This window comes from Mytilus trossulus, chromosome 2 (assembly GCF_036588685.1).
Source record: "Mytilus trossulus isolate FHL-02 chromosome 2, PNRI_Mtr1.1.1.hap1, whole genome shotgun sequence".
Lineage (NCBI taxonomy): Eukaryota > Metazoa > Mollusca > Bivalvia > Mytilida > Mytilidae > Mytilus > Mytilus trossulus.
In genome coordinates, this window is record NC_086374.1 from 96,882,736 (window position 1) to 96,899,592 (window position 16,857).

Here is a 16,857-nt window from a genome sequence, read left to right on the forward strand (position 1 = left end):
CATGATACTACATGTATACAATTAGGCCATTTGGATCTATGTCACTCTAAGTAATAAATAGATCAATAATTGATGACTACTACAAGTAAGTCTGGTTTATAATTTGTCCAGTTCTCTCTTCAGAATCAATTCTGAATTGTCAATGACCATTTGTTTATTAGTAGTACACAATTATTTATCAATCATTAACAAGCATTGACAGATAATTGCTACATTAACAGTCATCCTCTAACTAACGGTCAACCTCTAATGGACAACAACCTTTTAATGGGTTACACCTTCAAGTATACAAAAAATAATGTCTATGCCAATATATATATACATATATATATACATATATATATACTTTCCATACCTAAGTACATGTATTTAGCTACTTGTTTTCGAATAAATACAAAGACATTTTTCAAATACAATTGGTTGCAGATATTGATACAATGAGTATAAACTACATTTATAAGGCATTAGAGACATCTATATCTGATTAAATCAACCTAAATTGCCTTTTGGCCGGAATATATACGGTATACACACTACATGGCCAATGGCCTATGACTTGTCTGACTTTTCTTATTTTAATCTCTTAATTTCTGATATAATTGATTCACTTTTTTTCATGTACTTGGTCAACAAACTGACCTCTAAGCCATTTGGCCTTTTTACAAATAATTCCTTGTTAGCACACATGAGTGCACATGTGACAGGTCAATTAAAGGAAAACACATGTCTTTATAACAGTGTCATTTTTATTTGATCTTTATTTGAATGCAGATGTATATAATCCCAATGGGGTTTGATGGCATTAGAAATTGCTTTTTTTTAAGTTAGAACCAGATGGTATTTGTTTAAAGTCATAAGAAAGGAGTGACTGGTGAAAAATAATGTTCTTCCAATTCTTGAACCAATGCATACAAACATCATTAACTTAGTCTTCTGTGCTCGAATTTATCATTTTTTTCGTGTAAATTTCGTATAATTGTCAATTTTTTTTTCAATCGGTCAGTGTTGTTGTGAAAATATGGCAGGTAATTAAAGTTCGTGTTTTGAAGCCGAAGTTTAACGATTGTCACCTGTTTGTCAACAATTGACGAAAAATAAACAAAAAAGCATGGAAATTGAGCACGTGTTTACCATGTAAATTCAGATAGTAGTTTATTTTAAGGACATCCATGCGTATTGTAGTCACCGGATTTTTACGAGATGGGTCACACCGATGTCACCTTGCATACGGAAAATATGTCGGGGGAATTGCTTGCTGGAAGGAAGCTATTCAAATAAAGTAAACTTCTTCTAAATATGAATAAATTAAAAAAAATTCTTCAGAAAAAAGTATATGTACATAAGTTTTATAATGAAAACTATCCATTGAGTTATTAAAATCATATGCATTATTTTTTTTTTATTTGAGGTTTCTTATGACTTTAAGAAAAAAAAGAAGAATATTTTTCAAGGATTTTAATACTGTAACTTCTGAAGTTTTTGCATGTGTTTTTTTATTGCAGCTAGACAATTGATGCAAAATATGAGAATATAACATTATCTCACATTCCCACACATTGTGCCTAATTTTCTTGTGTTTGTTACAATGATACGATCAAAATTTGAAATATTATCGTCTTTATCAGCTAAAAACTCTGCGACCTTCCAGTGATAACCAGTGATAATAAAGTTATGCCTGAGACTCTCAAAACTGTCAACAGAAAGGGGAGAAATATATTTTAATGACTACAAACAGGGACAACATACAGCTGTTAAATGATGATAAAAGAGTACCGAAAATGACACTAAAGAATACTTAAATACAAGTTAAAGTAACTCTATGAGTCACACATACAGATCAGTAATTATTACATTCCCTGTGAATTATCTAATGCCTGCTACAATTATGTATCAATTTACTAAGTATTTTACAGACTCTGTTATGTCATCTGGTGCCTTTGCCTTTCGATACAAATGTAAGTCATCAAATTCAAGTATCTGTTGTATACAGATATAGAGGATGATTAGAATAAACATAGCATACAAGTATAACTTAGGCCAAAACAAACTGGATAGATGTTCTTCACAATTTTGTGTACAGACACTGGAGCAAAAAAAGGAATGTTGAATCCCCCCTAAAATCATTACCTTTGCAAGAGCTATCTGAAATAAACTTAGAGCCTAAAGGTAGTCATATTTTAAATTTTGTTAGACAAAACTTCTATTTTCAGGATTGGAAATCTTTTTAAAAAAAAATAGAACAATTTTTTTAGGAATTGACAAGCAATATTTTAAAAATTAATAATAAAATTCTTTATTTAATCTAAATGGAACAATAATTTGAAAGTACTCTGGTAAGGGCAGTTAACTTTTTAAGGTTTCAAAAAATTTGAAGCCAGGTGGGATTTAATCAATTAATCAATGCATGCATTTTTCGGTCCCATGTGTTTAATAAAGGGTCCAAGATCTCATTTGTTTCTTTTTGGCTTGTTTCAAGAGACCCTATCCCACAAAGGACAATGTCAAAATTCTATGTATGACAATTCCTCAACTCCACTCACATGTACAGGTATATTAACTAGTATAAGTAGTTTTTCTCAGATTTACAATAAATGCAAAGTAGAAAATAGAGGAGTTTCAAATAACTTATATAATTATAACCAAAAAAATAATTTATACAACTGTGACATATGACAACACCTGAACCTTCCTTACTTAATACTAAAGACAGAATTGCCTTAAACTATATTGTTTTATCATAGGCCTAATTAAGCTTGTAGAAACAAAGCCTGGAAGCTGTCTGCTTAAAAAATACGAGAATATTGAGGAAACATGACTCAGATGTTTGATGAATGGTTTTTGAATCAAAGACTTTTATATCAACAATACGGTATGAATTTAACAGGAATTTTTAATAATCTCAGCAGGTTTACCATGTAGTGTTGCAACATAATAATAAAATCAATACACAATCCTGTTATATCATACTTGGTCACACATCAAAATGTGTCAAATGCAAATATCAATTAATTATATTTCAGTAAATAAACATGCTTTATTGTAGATGTTAAAATTGTACCCACTTGTGCAATGATCACTGTCACCAAATTTTGATCAGTAAAAAAAGTGATCCTGGAATTGTATTTTGTATTTGGACTGATACAATATTTCAATCTAACATTATCACATCCCAGTGAAAACTTCACAGACCTGCAGTGTTATTGTACTATGGTCACCTATCCTCAATCAACTGCATCAGCTACATGTACATTTGTACCATGTTACATACATGTAAAATCTACATTGTATATTGTGAATTGGTCTTTCAATAAAGGAGTAGGTCCAGTAAGAGCCCTTTTTGGCCTCAAAATATAGCAGTTTAACAAAATTGATAAAATGTAATATTTTATTTATTTTTTTAACAGTAGAGTGCTTCTGCTACATATATATATGGGCTATTTTTTACTATACAATAAACATATATCGGGTACTGGCATGCTAAATTACTGAATTCTTCACAATTCTAGCATTTTAGTTAAATTTTATACGGTTTTCGTTTGAAACGAAAGAGGCCGCATTTGTTTTCATCCTTAATATTCAAATAGAAGTTGTATTTTATGATAATACATAACATATATAAAGGTTGAGGATGAACACGGATGCAGCCACTTTCATTTTTTGACCAAAACCATCCGAAAAGTGTCATTTTTCATCATATTTGGTTGATTTTTCATATTTGAGCTTGAATCGGATCGTTTTTAATGATTAAATCAGTTCAAATCTTTCCCATAAACTAATTGATTCAAATGAAATAGACACTTAAATGTTTGAAAAGGGGTCAAAATCTTTTGTCAGATGAACCTGAAATTTGAGGCCAAAATCGGTCCTTACCGGACCTACTCCTTTACTGACAATTCAGAAATTATTGAGATTGTTGAAGAACAGACAAAAATGTGATATTAATTAATGCAATTGTAGGACGATCTGCACATACCATACAGATATATATATCAGATATAGAATGTAAGTTCTTATTATGACATTCTTACCCATCCCATTAAAACATTCCAATAATTTCTGAATTAACAACAATTCAGTTTTTTTGGGGGGGATGGAGGATTGAATCATATTTTTAAGTGTATCCCCACTCCTAGTAAGGTTGTCTAATTGTGTACTTATACACATATTTTCAGAACCAAGAAAAAGAAATCCTGAATCATTAAAGTCTTCTCTAGCTCATGAATCACATGATGCAGTCAAAACTAACAAGAGATTTACCCCAAAATAAATAAATATCATCAGAACAGTCAAATGTATAAATAAGTAATTAAATTATGTATTATGTAACTCCTGTCAAATGTTTGAATCAAAGTCAAATTATAATAAGTTAACAGTTTCTCACCACTTTCTTTAGTTTTTGCCGAAAACACAAGAGGCATAAACAAATGGACATTTAAATACGATCACTCCTATAAACAGTCTACTGACAAAAGCGGTTAAATTTAACTGGTAAATTATGGTTGCAAACTCTATTAAAAATTTGAATTGAGATTATTTTGAGGGAAAGAATTTCTTTCTGGAATTACCGAATAAGGGAAAGTGTTATCTGAAAAAAAAATTGAGGGTGGGGCAGGTCATTGTCAGATAAACCAAACTGGAAACACTTGTAAACCATAAAAATAAGGTCAAGGTCAGATGAACCCTACAAGACAGACATATACACCTTTCAATCATTCTATACATCAAACATAGTTTCCTTATTGCATAGAGAACTTAACCAGAAAAGAGATACAGATCAGAGCATTTACCCGTATGAAATGAAACCCCAAAATCCTATTTGGAACTTTTATACAATACATTTTTTTATTTAAAGACAATAAATGGGGAATGACAATTTGTCTGTGGGACATAAAGATGATGTCCTGCTTCCATATCATCTTAAGTTATGTAAAGGGACATAACTTAAGTTAACTTAAACAGATAAAGTGACACTACCCAAATGTGTACTTGATCTGAGTTCTGTTGTAATTAGTATTGTATTTGTTTAAGGGCCAGCTAAAGGACGCCTCCTGACCTTCTGGTGTTGTTTTTTCTTTGGTCAGGTTGTTGTCTCTTTGGTATATTCCCCATTTCCATTCTCAATTTTACATAAGTTTCATAACAATTGGTTGTGGCAAACTTAAATTAAAGAACAGAAATGAAAAGTTCCGCAATTTGTTTAGGGCATAACTCTTAAACTGTTAAAGTGATGCCACCCAAATTCAAACTTGATCTGTGTTTTGTGGTAAAAAGCATTTCTGACAGCCAAATTATAGTTGTTAATTTCTGAGTCATTTGGTCTCTTGTGGAAAGTTGTCTCATTGAAATTCATACCACATTTTCTTTATTATATTGTGCATAGGTTATAATTAGATATTATATTTTATTTAGGGAAACTAAAGTTAAAGAATGGAATCGATAAATTCAGCATTTTGTCCATAAAGATGCACAACTCTAGAAATATACATCTGCTGTTTTGTTGTAATTATAAGCATTGTGTAGACTGTAGAAGTTTCATAACATTTGGCAGAGTCAACCCAAAGCTAGGTAAAGGAAACCAATTTTGGGATGTACGGACAAAGGCAGAACTTATGCCCCCTTCGCTATGGCAGGGGCATAAAAACTTTTGAATTGTGGCATCAGACATATTCTCAGTAATAGTGTTGGATAATCGGTTGAAATTACCAACCGATTATCTATTACAATCGGTTGACAGCAACCAACCGACTATCGGTTATAATCGGATCATAATACCTTGCCCTTTTTTTTTTTAAAGGAAATCATGTATTTAGTCTCATTGTACATGTCTTATGTGTACATTCCATATCACTGCAGAGTTTATATATTCATATTTGATCTTTTGTTTCCTTTTCATATTCTTTTGTACTTTTTTATAATCCTGGTACCTTTGATAATTATCTATTCAGCAGTTAAAACAATGAATTGTCTTGATAAGAATCAAGATTCATATTGAACATATTTTATCTCATAATTACAACATTTATTACCAACAGTGACACTAACTTTTCTAAATTTCAATGGTGTAACTCACAAAACAATTTCAATAACATAGCTGTATGAACATTTGAATGCTTCTAATTAGGAAAAGATATATAAAGTTTTTAATTTTTAGAAATTTAAAATTAACACAAAAAAATAAAATAATGCATTTGCATTATAAGATATACAGTATACAAAGGGTATTAAGCCATTGTCTGTTAATTCGTGAAGAACGCTTTTTTTTCACTTTTGTGATCATTAATTTCTGTCAGTTGTGTCATTCGTACGTCTGAACTTATAATTGTAAGAATGCGGAATTATTACATAGTTGAACCGTATCCGATTCGTGATTCTTATATTTTTATAAATGGCGGACAAATTTCGGAAAATTTCTCGGGGAAAATTTACAACAATAAACGATGTTTGGCAAACAATTTGGAAAGGAATATGACGTTTTTGATGCAACACATGGATAAACATTTCTAAAAGGCAATTTGCAACACGTTCTAATGAAGCAACGAAATTATTTTGTCTAAAATCAGAATGATTTGCACCGCTCTCAAGTAACAAGTACACACATGAAGTACCGGTAATGAAAGAAAGTATTTCATACAAAGTTATTAATGTTAAATAACCTTCCATCATTCTGCAAATGCTTTTGTCACATTTATAAAGAAGGAAATTGGTTTATTCTTTAATTATTGGATGTTTGACATTGTTACTGTCATCGACTGGTTAATATTGTTTGACTGCGCATATAAAATGCAAACCGTAAAACAGACCGGAAGTTGACAAGCTAAAGGTCCGGAAACTTAAATGACAATCTATTGAACAAAATCCCAATCGATTATCGACATCGCAAGGCCCAACCAACTGATTTCCGACTTATTCCGATCATCGGAACAACACTACTCAGTAATCTCAAAATCTTATGGGAATGTATGTGATGACTAGTTATTCACCAGGGGAAATTGGATGTTTGTACTCCGCTAGACCCCCCAATATGGCAGATGGCAGTATCTGTAAGATTTCATATTTCCCATTTACTTCTGATCCAAAGCATTAACTAAATGGTACTTTAACTGTACATGTATATCAATATATGTAAGCTAAAGATACCAATTTCAGCTTCTACCAACATGAGAGAGATACCTATTGACTGTTTGGAAAGCTGCCCTGAAGTTCTTGACTGTATTTGTGCAGCTTTCCATTTAAAATAATTGAATATTCATTGACTGGTAATCCAAAATATTCATACTTCACTTATAACTGCTGTCATCCATCATTGATACTTTTTTATACTGATTAAAATTTATCACCAAATCCTCCAAAGTCAATATACAATGTAGTTTATTCCATATTTTATTTTTGGGGTCAGATCGACATGGGATGGATCAAATTGGGCCAGATCATTTCAGGCTGTGGGGATTGTATACCTTAGTTCCAATCTATTATGATTAACAAGAATCAGGTGCATGGCATCATGTAATAAAAACTGGGTTTTAATTTCAGCTTCAAACCAATTTAAAACAACTAAATAAGTAACATTTCCTAACAAACCCATTCATGCATGACCAGGTTACTTTTGTCTGCCTTCAAAAGGCATTGTTTTCAATTACAAATTTGAGCATATGCAATGCATAACAAGAACACTGTTTCTCTAGCAAAATGAATATGAGGTTCGATTGCCTGTCGAGGTTTTTTTGTAAATTATTTCAAGGGATAAAGTAAATCTTCTTGTAAATCTCGAGTGGAGATTATGAGTCATGTCCTACAAAGGGTTCACAAACTTACCAGTCGGATCTGTAAATATAGAAGGATTTCCGGGTGATGGTCGAGACTGATCTTTTGTTTTACTCTTAGGTTTACTTGAGCTACTACTTTTTCCTTCTTTTCCTTGTTGTGCGCCCATTCTTCATTTGAACAAAATAAAGGGTGTAAATTAGCCCCCTACACCGCTCATGGCACTACAAATGCTACGCTACATTATTTGTGCTTTTATGTCATGCTTTTATATACTCAGGAAACATTATCGATAATTGTATAAGGGTTGTATAGTCAAAATTAATCAGATTTGTATATCATTTCCTTCCCTTTTCGGTGGCCGCCATATTGTCTAATTCCAGAACGAGTCTATTTTTCCGAATGAGGTGACCTCATCACGAAAATGACGTAGCATCGCAAATTTCGGGAAACCCCTTCTAAAAATAAATTTAACAAAAAAAAAGAGATAATTTACCAAATATGGTAACTTATCTAATTATTGTTGTGACCGAGATAAAAAGTCGATGTCAGTGTACCAGACAAATTAATCTGATATTTTATTCTTAGGAAACATTAAAGAACAGAGAAAATGGTATATAGTTTATGAACAAAATATAAATTTTGCATGCCAAATATAAAAGCCGCATATATATAGTCCTCTATAGAGATTTTGGTATGAAAAACAATTAAAAGAAAGAAAAAAACGAAGTCCCGTAAATCAAGACACTCACATAGGCCTCTACGGATGTGAAATAATAAAGCAACATTTATATACAATATTTGATTTTTGGTAGGGGCAGAGACATATATACATGTGTATATATGTCTCTCAGGGTAGGGGGTAGTCGGAAGGGTGATTTTGGAAATGTCAATAACCTGGGCTCGAACTATTGGTTTGTTCCTTGAGTTCTTGCATCTTTCGATCTACCGACAATTCAGTTTACTGTAAAATTATATTGGCGTTCGAGGGATAGGTGTAAGAAAAGAGGGACAAAAGATACCAGAGGGACAGTCAAACTCATAAATCGAACTGAAATAAACTGACAACGCCATGGCTAAAAATGGAAAAAGACAAACAGACAAACAATAGTACACATGACACAACATAGGAAACTATGAAAAAAAATAAGAATTCTTAACCCCACAAAAAACTACGGGTGATATAAGGTGCTCCGGAAGGGTAAGCAGATCCTGCTTCACATGTGGCACCCGTCGTGTTGCTTATGTGATAACAAATCCGGCAAACAGTATAATTCGGTAGGTCACATTCATGAAAGGGAAGGGAATTCAGTATAGTTACGACGTTAGGAACATATCCGATATCATCTGTGAAACGGTTATTCCATAACGGTCAACCAACTCATCAGTGATGGCATCCGTAAATTTTACGAAGGAAGTGATTTCAACTTCACCATTTGGAACTCTTGGATTAATAGCTTCCTTGTGAGTAGTAACCCTCTATCAAGAAAATCATGATGGGAAATGCAAGCACGGGAATATCGTATCTATTTGGAGATATATACCCCGTATGGAGGTGCTGCTGGAATGCTGTTACTTAGAAATGGAAAGTTGAAATCGTCTCTTTTGTCGTAAAGTTTTGTTTTCAATCGACCCTCATTGTCAGTTTCTAGATGTAAGTCAAGATATGAGGCTGACTTAACTGTATCTGTAGTATCCTTTATCTTTAGTTCGATGGGAAAGATGAGTTCAACATAGTCACCAAATTTTGAATTATTTAGTGAAAGAACATCATCTATACAGCGGAAAGTAGTGTTAATGTCTGTATCATTTTGGTCTCTTGTGGACAGTTGTCTCATTGGCAATTATACCACTTTCTTTTTTTATAATTAAAGGATGTTGCTAACTTCTTGCCCTTCTTCATAAAAAGTTCCTGTATGAAGGCAGCCTCATAATAATAAAGAAACAAGTCGACAAGAAGAGGGGCACACTTTGTACCCATTGGAATGCCGACAGTCTGTTCAAGTGAAAAACACGTCCTCCGAACACAACAAATATGTTGTCAATCAAGAATTCAAGCATCTTGATAATGTCAGTTTCAGAGAATTTTTTTGTTTAAATCAGAGTGATCCTTTACAAAGTAGCATTTGTCCCTCCCTAAGACAAGCTACTTGTATCTAGTAGTATGTAAGAAGTTATCCTTACAAAAGTGCACGCTTATCAAAACAATAATATTAATAAACAAATAGGTATATTAGAGGTAGCTAAATCTAATTCATGTCTGTCAAATTGTTTAAAATTTTGCTGTTGCTGCTTGAACAAATATTGGTTCTCTTAAAAATGGAACTTTGAAAACTGTTCGTCACAAAGTCAACATGTGCATATTGTCAGGAATTACATTATGCACAATCTTTTGACTTTAGTGTTTCTTTTCAATATTTCTATAGGTGTGTATGCTGTGTTATTCCACTGCATGTTGATTTTGACAGCGAAGCTAACATTAGATTGGTTGTTGCCCAATAGTTGGTTCCATATCGTTGAAAACAAAATATAAAATTGTTCGAGTAAAACACACAGGTATTAAAGTTGGGCTACAACAAGCCTCTTTTAAATGTAATGGCACACATATTTGCAAAGTCCAGCAAGTTCGATAAAAAAAATCTGCTAACAGTTTGGAGGCAGCCGAAGGGCCCAAAGAAGTTATAGAAAAAATTGTACAAAATCTTGCATACCGCACTTTTTCCAGACCCTTTATTTATCTGAAACACAAGTTCTGTTTTACATGTAATTATTTTTTTAACAGTATTTTGGTCTCAAAGCTAAATATATAAGTCACATTTACTAAATATTATCAACGGAACAAGGACAGCATTCGTAACTATAAATCAACACGCAGACATCTTTTCAGGGAGCTACCATTTGATTTGTAGGGGGAGGGGCTAGGATGAAATTCGATTAAAAGGCAGGACAGGAATTTTGAGAAAAAAAAAGGCAGGAGGAGCAACTTGGCAAAAAAAAGGCAGGATGACAATGTATGTAAAAAAAGTCAGGATAAACTAAGACAAAAAAGACAGGACCGAAAAGAGTGAAAAATATAAAGGCAGGACAGAGATTACAACTAAAGAAAAATGCAGGACAGAGATTACAACTAAACAAAATGAAGGACAACATTTTTCATCCTAGCCCCCCCCCCCCTAAAAAGATGGCATATGTTGGTATTAATATTAATATACTCATAGGGTCTTTGCATGAAAAAAAACACACATTTATACTAAAACCAGTTGTTTGCATAATAAGAACTATATATTATATGATGGTATGATACTTAATAGTTATCAAAGGTACCAGGATTATAACCACTATAACTTAACCACTAATGGGAGGGATTGTATACTTGATTTTCATACGATGAAGACATAATCTTTCAATCAGTTTGATTAATGTCTGAAGATGGCTTGCTAGTAGTCCTTTGATCATTTACGTATTATTGTTATTTTGCTTAGTTCCTTTTGTTACATATTCTGGCATCGGACTCTGACTTCTTTTAAACTAAGTTTTACTGTGCGTATTGCTATGTGCATGAAAACTGTTTCTTCATTCTGCATTGGCAAGAAGTATAGGGAGGGTTGAGATCTCACAAACTTCAGGATCCTCTGGCATTTGTTATTCCTGATTTTTTTCCATTTTATTCTAGTTCATTTATATGATTGGGATTTTAGTGTGCAGGATTTTCTTGCTGCGTTGAAGACCCATTGATTGCATTCGGCTGTTGTCTGCTCTTTAGTCGGTTTGTTGTCTTTAATTTTTGATGTATTCACCATTTCCATTCTTAATTTTGTTATCAGTGTAAGACTTAGGGTTTTTGGGACAATATCAAAAGACCAATATATAGGATATAGCAAAAAACGTAACGCACATAGTAAAGTATGTGTCTGCTGGGTTTTGTTTTTTGTTTTAACCCTCCCCCACAAACCGTAGTAGAGGGGGCATTAAGTTTTACCATTGTCCGTCTGTACGTATACGTACGTCCGTCGGTATGTACATCCCAAAGTTTGTTTCCGTTCTCTAAATTTAGTTTGCTTCAACCAAATGTTATGAAACTTATACGAAATACAAAAACTTTAAATCAACTACAACTATGGACAAAGTAACATAACTCTCATTTAAAAAAAAATGTTAATCAACAACAATTATGGACGAAGTAAGATAACTCCAATTTTAAAAATAGATTTTAACCAACTACAATTATGGACATTTTAGGAAGAGAACAAAATAAAACTAGCTTTACCCTTCGGTTTTTACAAGCAGTTTGGTTAATGGTGTCTTCAGTTTTGTCCCTTTATACTCGAACCTTATATCATGTGCATTGCAAGCTGGGGGCATCATCTGTGTCCCATGGATACATTCACCATTTATGTTTAGGTTTATTATTTTCTCACTGGGATACAATTGAAAGTAACTAGTAAATTTTGATAAAAAGTCGGACAATTAATCGACAAAATACAATCCCGGGAACAGATAAAATACAAAACGAACTTAAAAACAAATGAGAAACGTGGATCCAGAAAACAGCGGCTACGTCAGAGGGCGAACAGAACCTAAATCTGGCAGGAGCCGCATTTACAATATAATATGAAGGCAAGCTTTCGTTTTTGAAATTTCCTACACAAGGCATTAGCCTCAATGTAGTTACGACCTGAAATAAAAGTGACAATATAACTTATGTTAAATTTTGGAATAATAACTGAAGATTTAAAAAAAATAAAAATATTAACTTACTTTTATTTGGGGCATGGGTATTTTTTTCTCTGAACCAAGGCAACATTTTTTTCTCATTTTTTTTGGATTTAGTAAAAAAGTGACTGTTTATTTGTTAAATAATGTGCATTAAAATAACTTAATTTTCGATACTTTAAAAAGGTATCTATTGTTTTTTTTAATTTTACACTATTGCAGAGAATAAATTCTATTTTTCTCTAAGAATAACATATTTTACATTTCTTTCTATTCTTCATATATTATTCTTCATATATTATACCTCACCTAGGGACATTGTGTTTTTTTATGATTGTGTGTCGCTTTGTTCATTCGTTCGTCCGCCCGTCCGTCTGTCTCGCTTTAGGTTTTTGGTCGAAATATTTTAGGATCATGTAAAAGTTGGAGTCGTAACAACTTGCAACTTAGTACCGTGACATGTTCCCAATGATATGATCTTTTTAATGTGATGTCAAACTAGAGTTGGACCCCAATATCAATGTCAACTGATAATTTTTTGAAAATGATAATGCGAATGGGGCATCCATGTACTATTTGTATGGCTCTGCAACGAAGTTGTCGGTGCCATATAGTTTTACCCTTGTCCGCAATTCCGTAATTCCGACATTCCGCAACAAACCATTATACGGAGTTTTTTTTCTCTAAACGCCTTCAGATATTGGGATGATTTTTGTTATGTGAGTTAACCTTGATTAGTTACAGATCAAGTTTAAGTTTCGTTCCACTCTGCCAATTTTTACCGAAATTACGGGCTTTGGACTTTGTTATATTATTGACTGAAAGCACAGTTAAACGGATGTTTTTCTAACCGCTTTCAGATATTGGGATATTTTTTGGCATGTGAGTTAACCAAAATGAGTTACAGATCAAATTTAAGTTTTGTTCTGCTTGGCTAACTTTTCCCGAAATTACATGGACTTTGATAAATTGTTGAAAATCACAGTTATATAGACTTTTTTTCTTAACACTTTCAGATATTCGGCTGATTTTTGGTATGTGAGTTGCTAATGATGAGTTGCAGATCAGGTTTAAGTTTTGTTTCACTCGGCTAATTTTTACTGTAATTTTTGGGCTTTGGACTTTGATAATATTTTGCCGGAAAAATCACACTAATACGGATTTTTTTCTAAATGCTTACAGATATTGGGCTGATTTTTTTGTATGTGAGCTAACTATGATGAGTTGCAGATCAAGTTTAAATTTCATTTTTGCCAAAATTAAGGGTTAACAACTTTAAAAATTGTTGAAAATCACAGTTACACAGACTTTTTTTCTATACGCCTCCAGATTTTGGGCTGAATTTTGACATGTGAGACTACCATCATGTGTTATTGAAATTAGAGATTTTTCAACATTTTGAAACGGGGCCATTCGTGTCGTTTTGACACGTCTAGTTTAACACAATTTTTGTATATCTTCCAGTATCTATTTAATAAAAGACAATGATCGCTTTTATAATTTTTGTTTACATTTTCCTTGCTTCGTTGTATTGTGACATTCCATTTTATTATCTATATTAGATTTAAGATGTTTATATAGATATATTTTACTATTTTTATTCAGATTATGAAAAGATATAAGTTTTTTTCAAAAAGACATACATGTATCTAAAATTGTATTTTTACAGCAGATGGCCGTGAGGGCATCCCGGTGTATTGCTAGCGGCCTATATTTCAATTACGTAATATTCGTTTTGGGTTTGAAACCGATCTATAAATATGATGAATACGTAGACATCATCAAGTGGAAACTAACATTCCTTTTCGCTTGTTATAAATTCATTTCTCCAATGAATACTCATAAAATACCTTTTAAAGACGATACAGTAATAATATTAAAATATTTTTGTTAAATGTACATACATATCACTACTGTACATATAATTGAAAAAAAATCATTAATATCTATGCACACGCATGTTAATGATTATCCAAATAACGTTTGCAATCTTAAGGAATGATAACTCTGCATGGATGTTGCAACATTTTTTTGCGGGGAAAATACTAATGCCTTCTCAAATTCATCAGTCTATTAGAAAAATCGAATTATTACAGAAGAGTCGCAGTGCAAATTCAGACACGTCACTCGGAGTTTATTTATATAGTAGAATAGAATGATATATAAATGAATCAAAATTATCTATACATGTAACTGTAATATACAAGTATCAATATAATATATAACAATAAACCAGAGTATACTGATTTGTATCACTACACTATAATAGTCATTACGTTGAGGATGAGTTCCCCGTCATTCATTTATCATCCACGCACGATCTTGACAGATAAAAAAATATATTTGTACATAAACTTCACTTTCATGTATAGAGATGTGAATTTTTTTCTGAGACAACTGCTTGTCGGAGCATCCACCAGAACTTGCGGTCATCCAATGTTCAGTACTTCAGTACTTTGATTTGATTTATTATAGAAATTAGTATGGAACAACATACATTTCTATTCAGACCTATACATATACATGAATTTTAAATGTACGTATTGTTATGCGATAACTTTTCTACATTGGCTAGAGGTATAGGGGGAGGGTTGAGATCGCATAAACATGTTTAACCCCGCCGCATTTTTTATCATTTTTGCGCCTGTCCCAAGTCAGGAGCCTCTGGTCTTTGTTAGTCTTGTATTATTTTAATTTTAGTTTCTTGTGTACAATTGTGAAATTAGTATGGCGTTCATTATCACTGAACTACTAATAGTAGTATATATTTGTCACCATTTTTTAATTATTTAGTGTAAAAAGTGGAAAGTAAGGTTAAAGGATATTTCTGACATCTTATCTTTCTTCCTAAGAAGAAGTTCCTATATAAACCAGCCTCATACTATTAAAGTAACAACCCCTCCCCTTGTTGACTTGCCAAGTCAGCAAGAAGAGGGGTACAATTGGTTCCCATTGGAATGCCGACAGTCTGTTGTAAAGCATGTCCTCCAAACGTAACAAATATGTTGTCAATCAAGAAATCAAGCGTCTTGATAATGTCAGTTTTATATAATTTCTGGTTTAAATCAGAGAGATTCTTTACAAAGTAGGTTTAATCCCTCCCCAAGACAAGATACTTGTATATACGTTGGCTATTCTTTTTTTTATCAAACCAAGCAATAGCAATTCTTTCAATTTGTCTTTTAGTTCGGAATTTGGAATACTTGTGTAAAGTGTAGAAAAGTCAAATGTTTTAATAGTGATTATACTATTGCAAGAGGAAAGAGTATTAGATTGTATGTTGTCTAAAAGATCTTTGGATGTTTTTAGAATCCACATCTGATTCACACGCCACCTCTAGACTAGGCAGTTTCACAATATACTTGACGGCGGGCTTTGATTGCTGATAAATAAAATATATGTTAATAATTTAGAAAGAGGTTTCGTGGAGCACTTACTTGGCCGGAGACCCAGCAATATAAGTACCGTTTTTTGTTATGACACTTAGAGCGGTTTAGTTATCAAATACAGTGATGGAAGATCATGCCAGTTCTTCAGGCTTTGGTTGAAATTCCAACTGTACATGTATATTTTTGACCTGGGACCAGTATACCGTTCTCTTTATATCATTCTGTTCCTGTGTCAGTTGTATATAAAGAAGGTGTGTTATGATTGCCAGTAAGACCATTCTTTTAAAGAGACCAAGTGGCGCAGAAATTAACAACAATATAGGTAACTCATTATGGCCTTCAACAATGAGCAAAATGTTCTTATATTTAATAGAATCATAGATTAATTTTTAAACCACGTTTTGTATAAGCAAGTGAAGTCCTCATTAACAAATACCAGGTTTTATAAACCAATGTTAAACTTATAGATTTACGTATAAATAAAGAGGTCAATAAAGTATAACAGAGCATGGCATAATTATCGGTAACTGGAACATATTAAATACATGAATATCGTCATTGATATAAACTGTTCGGGCCAGATTAATGTACTGTCTACTGATAATTTGGTCAACTGAGGAACTTGACGTCAATCAGATGCTTTTGACCATAGACTATAGATAACCGATTAAGATACGTTATTCGCATTTAACCAAACGGGCATTAATGAAGATGACATGCAAAATGTCAAAAAGCACGTGCTACTTTCGTGATGGTTTATTTCTTTATTTTTGTGGGAAATAAAATTTGCAAAATGTGTCAAAAAACGAAACAAATATTATGGAGAAAAATAACAGATCAAATGACTATGAAGAATGAAAAATAGTTCAATTTTTTGAACCCTTTTAAACTTGATACACATTGTGAAAGTTCAGTCAGAAATATGTATAATTCAGTATTTATAATACTCTAAATTCGTTTTGTAATAAGCTTTGGTTAAGATATTTAACCTCGG

At 32.5% G+C, this 16,857-nt stretch overlaps 1 protein-coding gene across 1 annotated transcript in view; it reads right to left on the bottom strand.

Moving 5' to 3' along the window:
• The window catches only part of LOC134708465 (tyrosine-protein kinase Abl-like), a 28,962-nt gene extending 20,799 nt beyond the window's left edge, over nucleotides 1–8,163 (bottom strand). The window contains exon 1 of the mRNA XM_063569017.1: nucleotides 7,813–8,163. Within this exon, the coding sequence (XP_063425087.1) occupies nucleotides 7,813–7,930 (118 nt within the window). The 5' untranslated portion in view covers nucleotides 7,931–8,163. The remainder of the gene's footprint in view (nucleotides 1–7,812) is intronic.
• Between the last annotated feature and the right edge of the window lie 8,694 nt (nucleotides 8,164–16,857).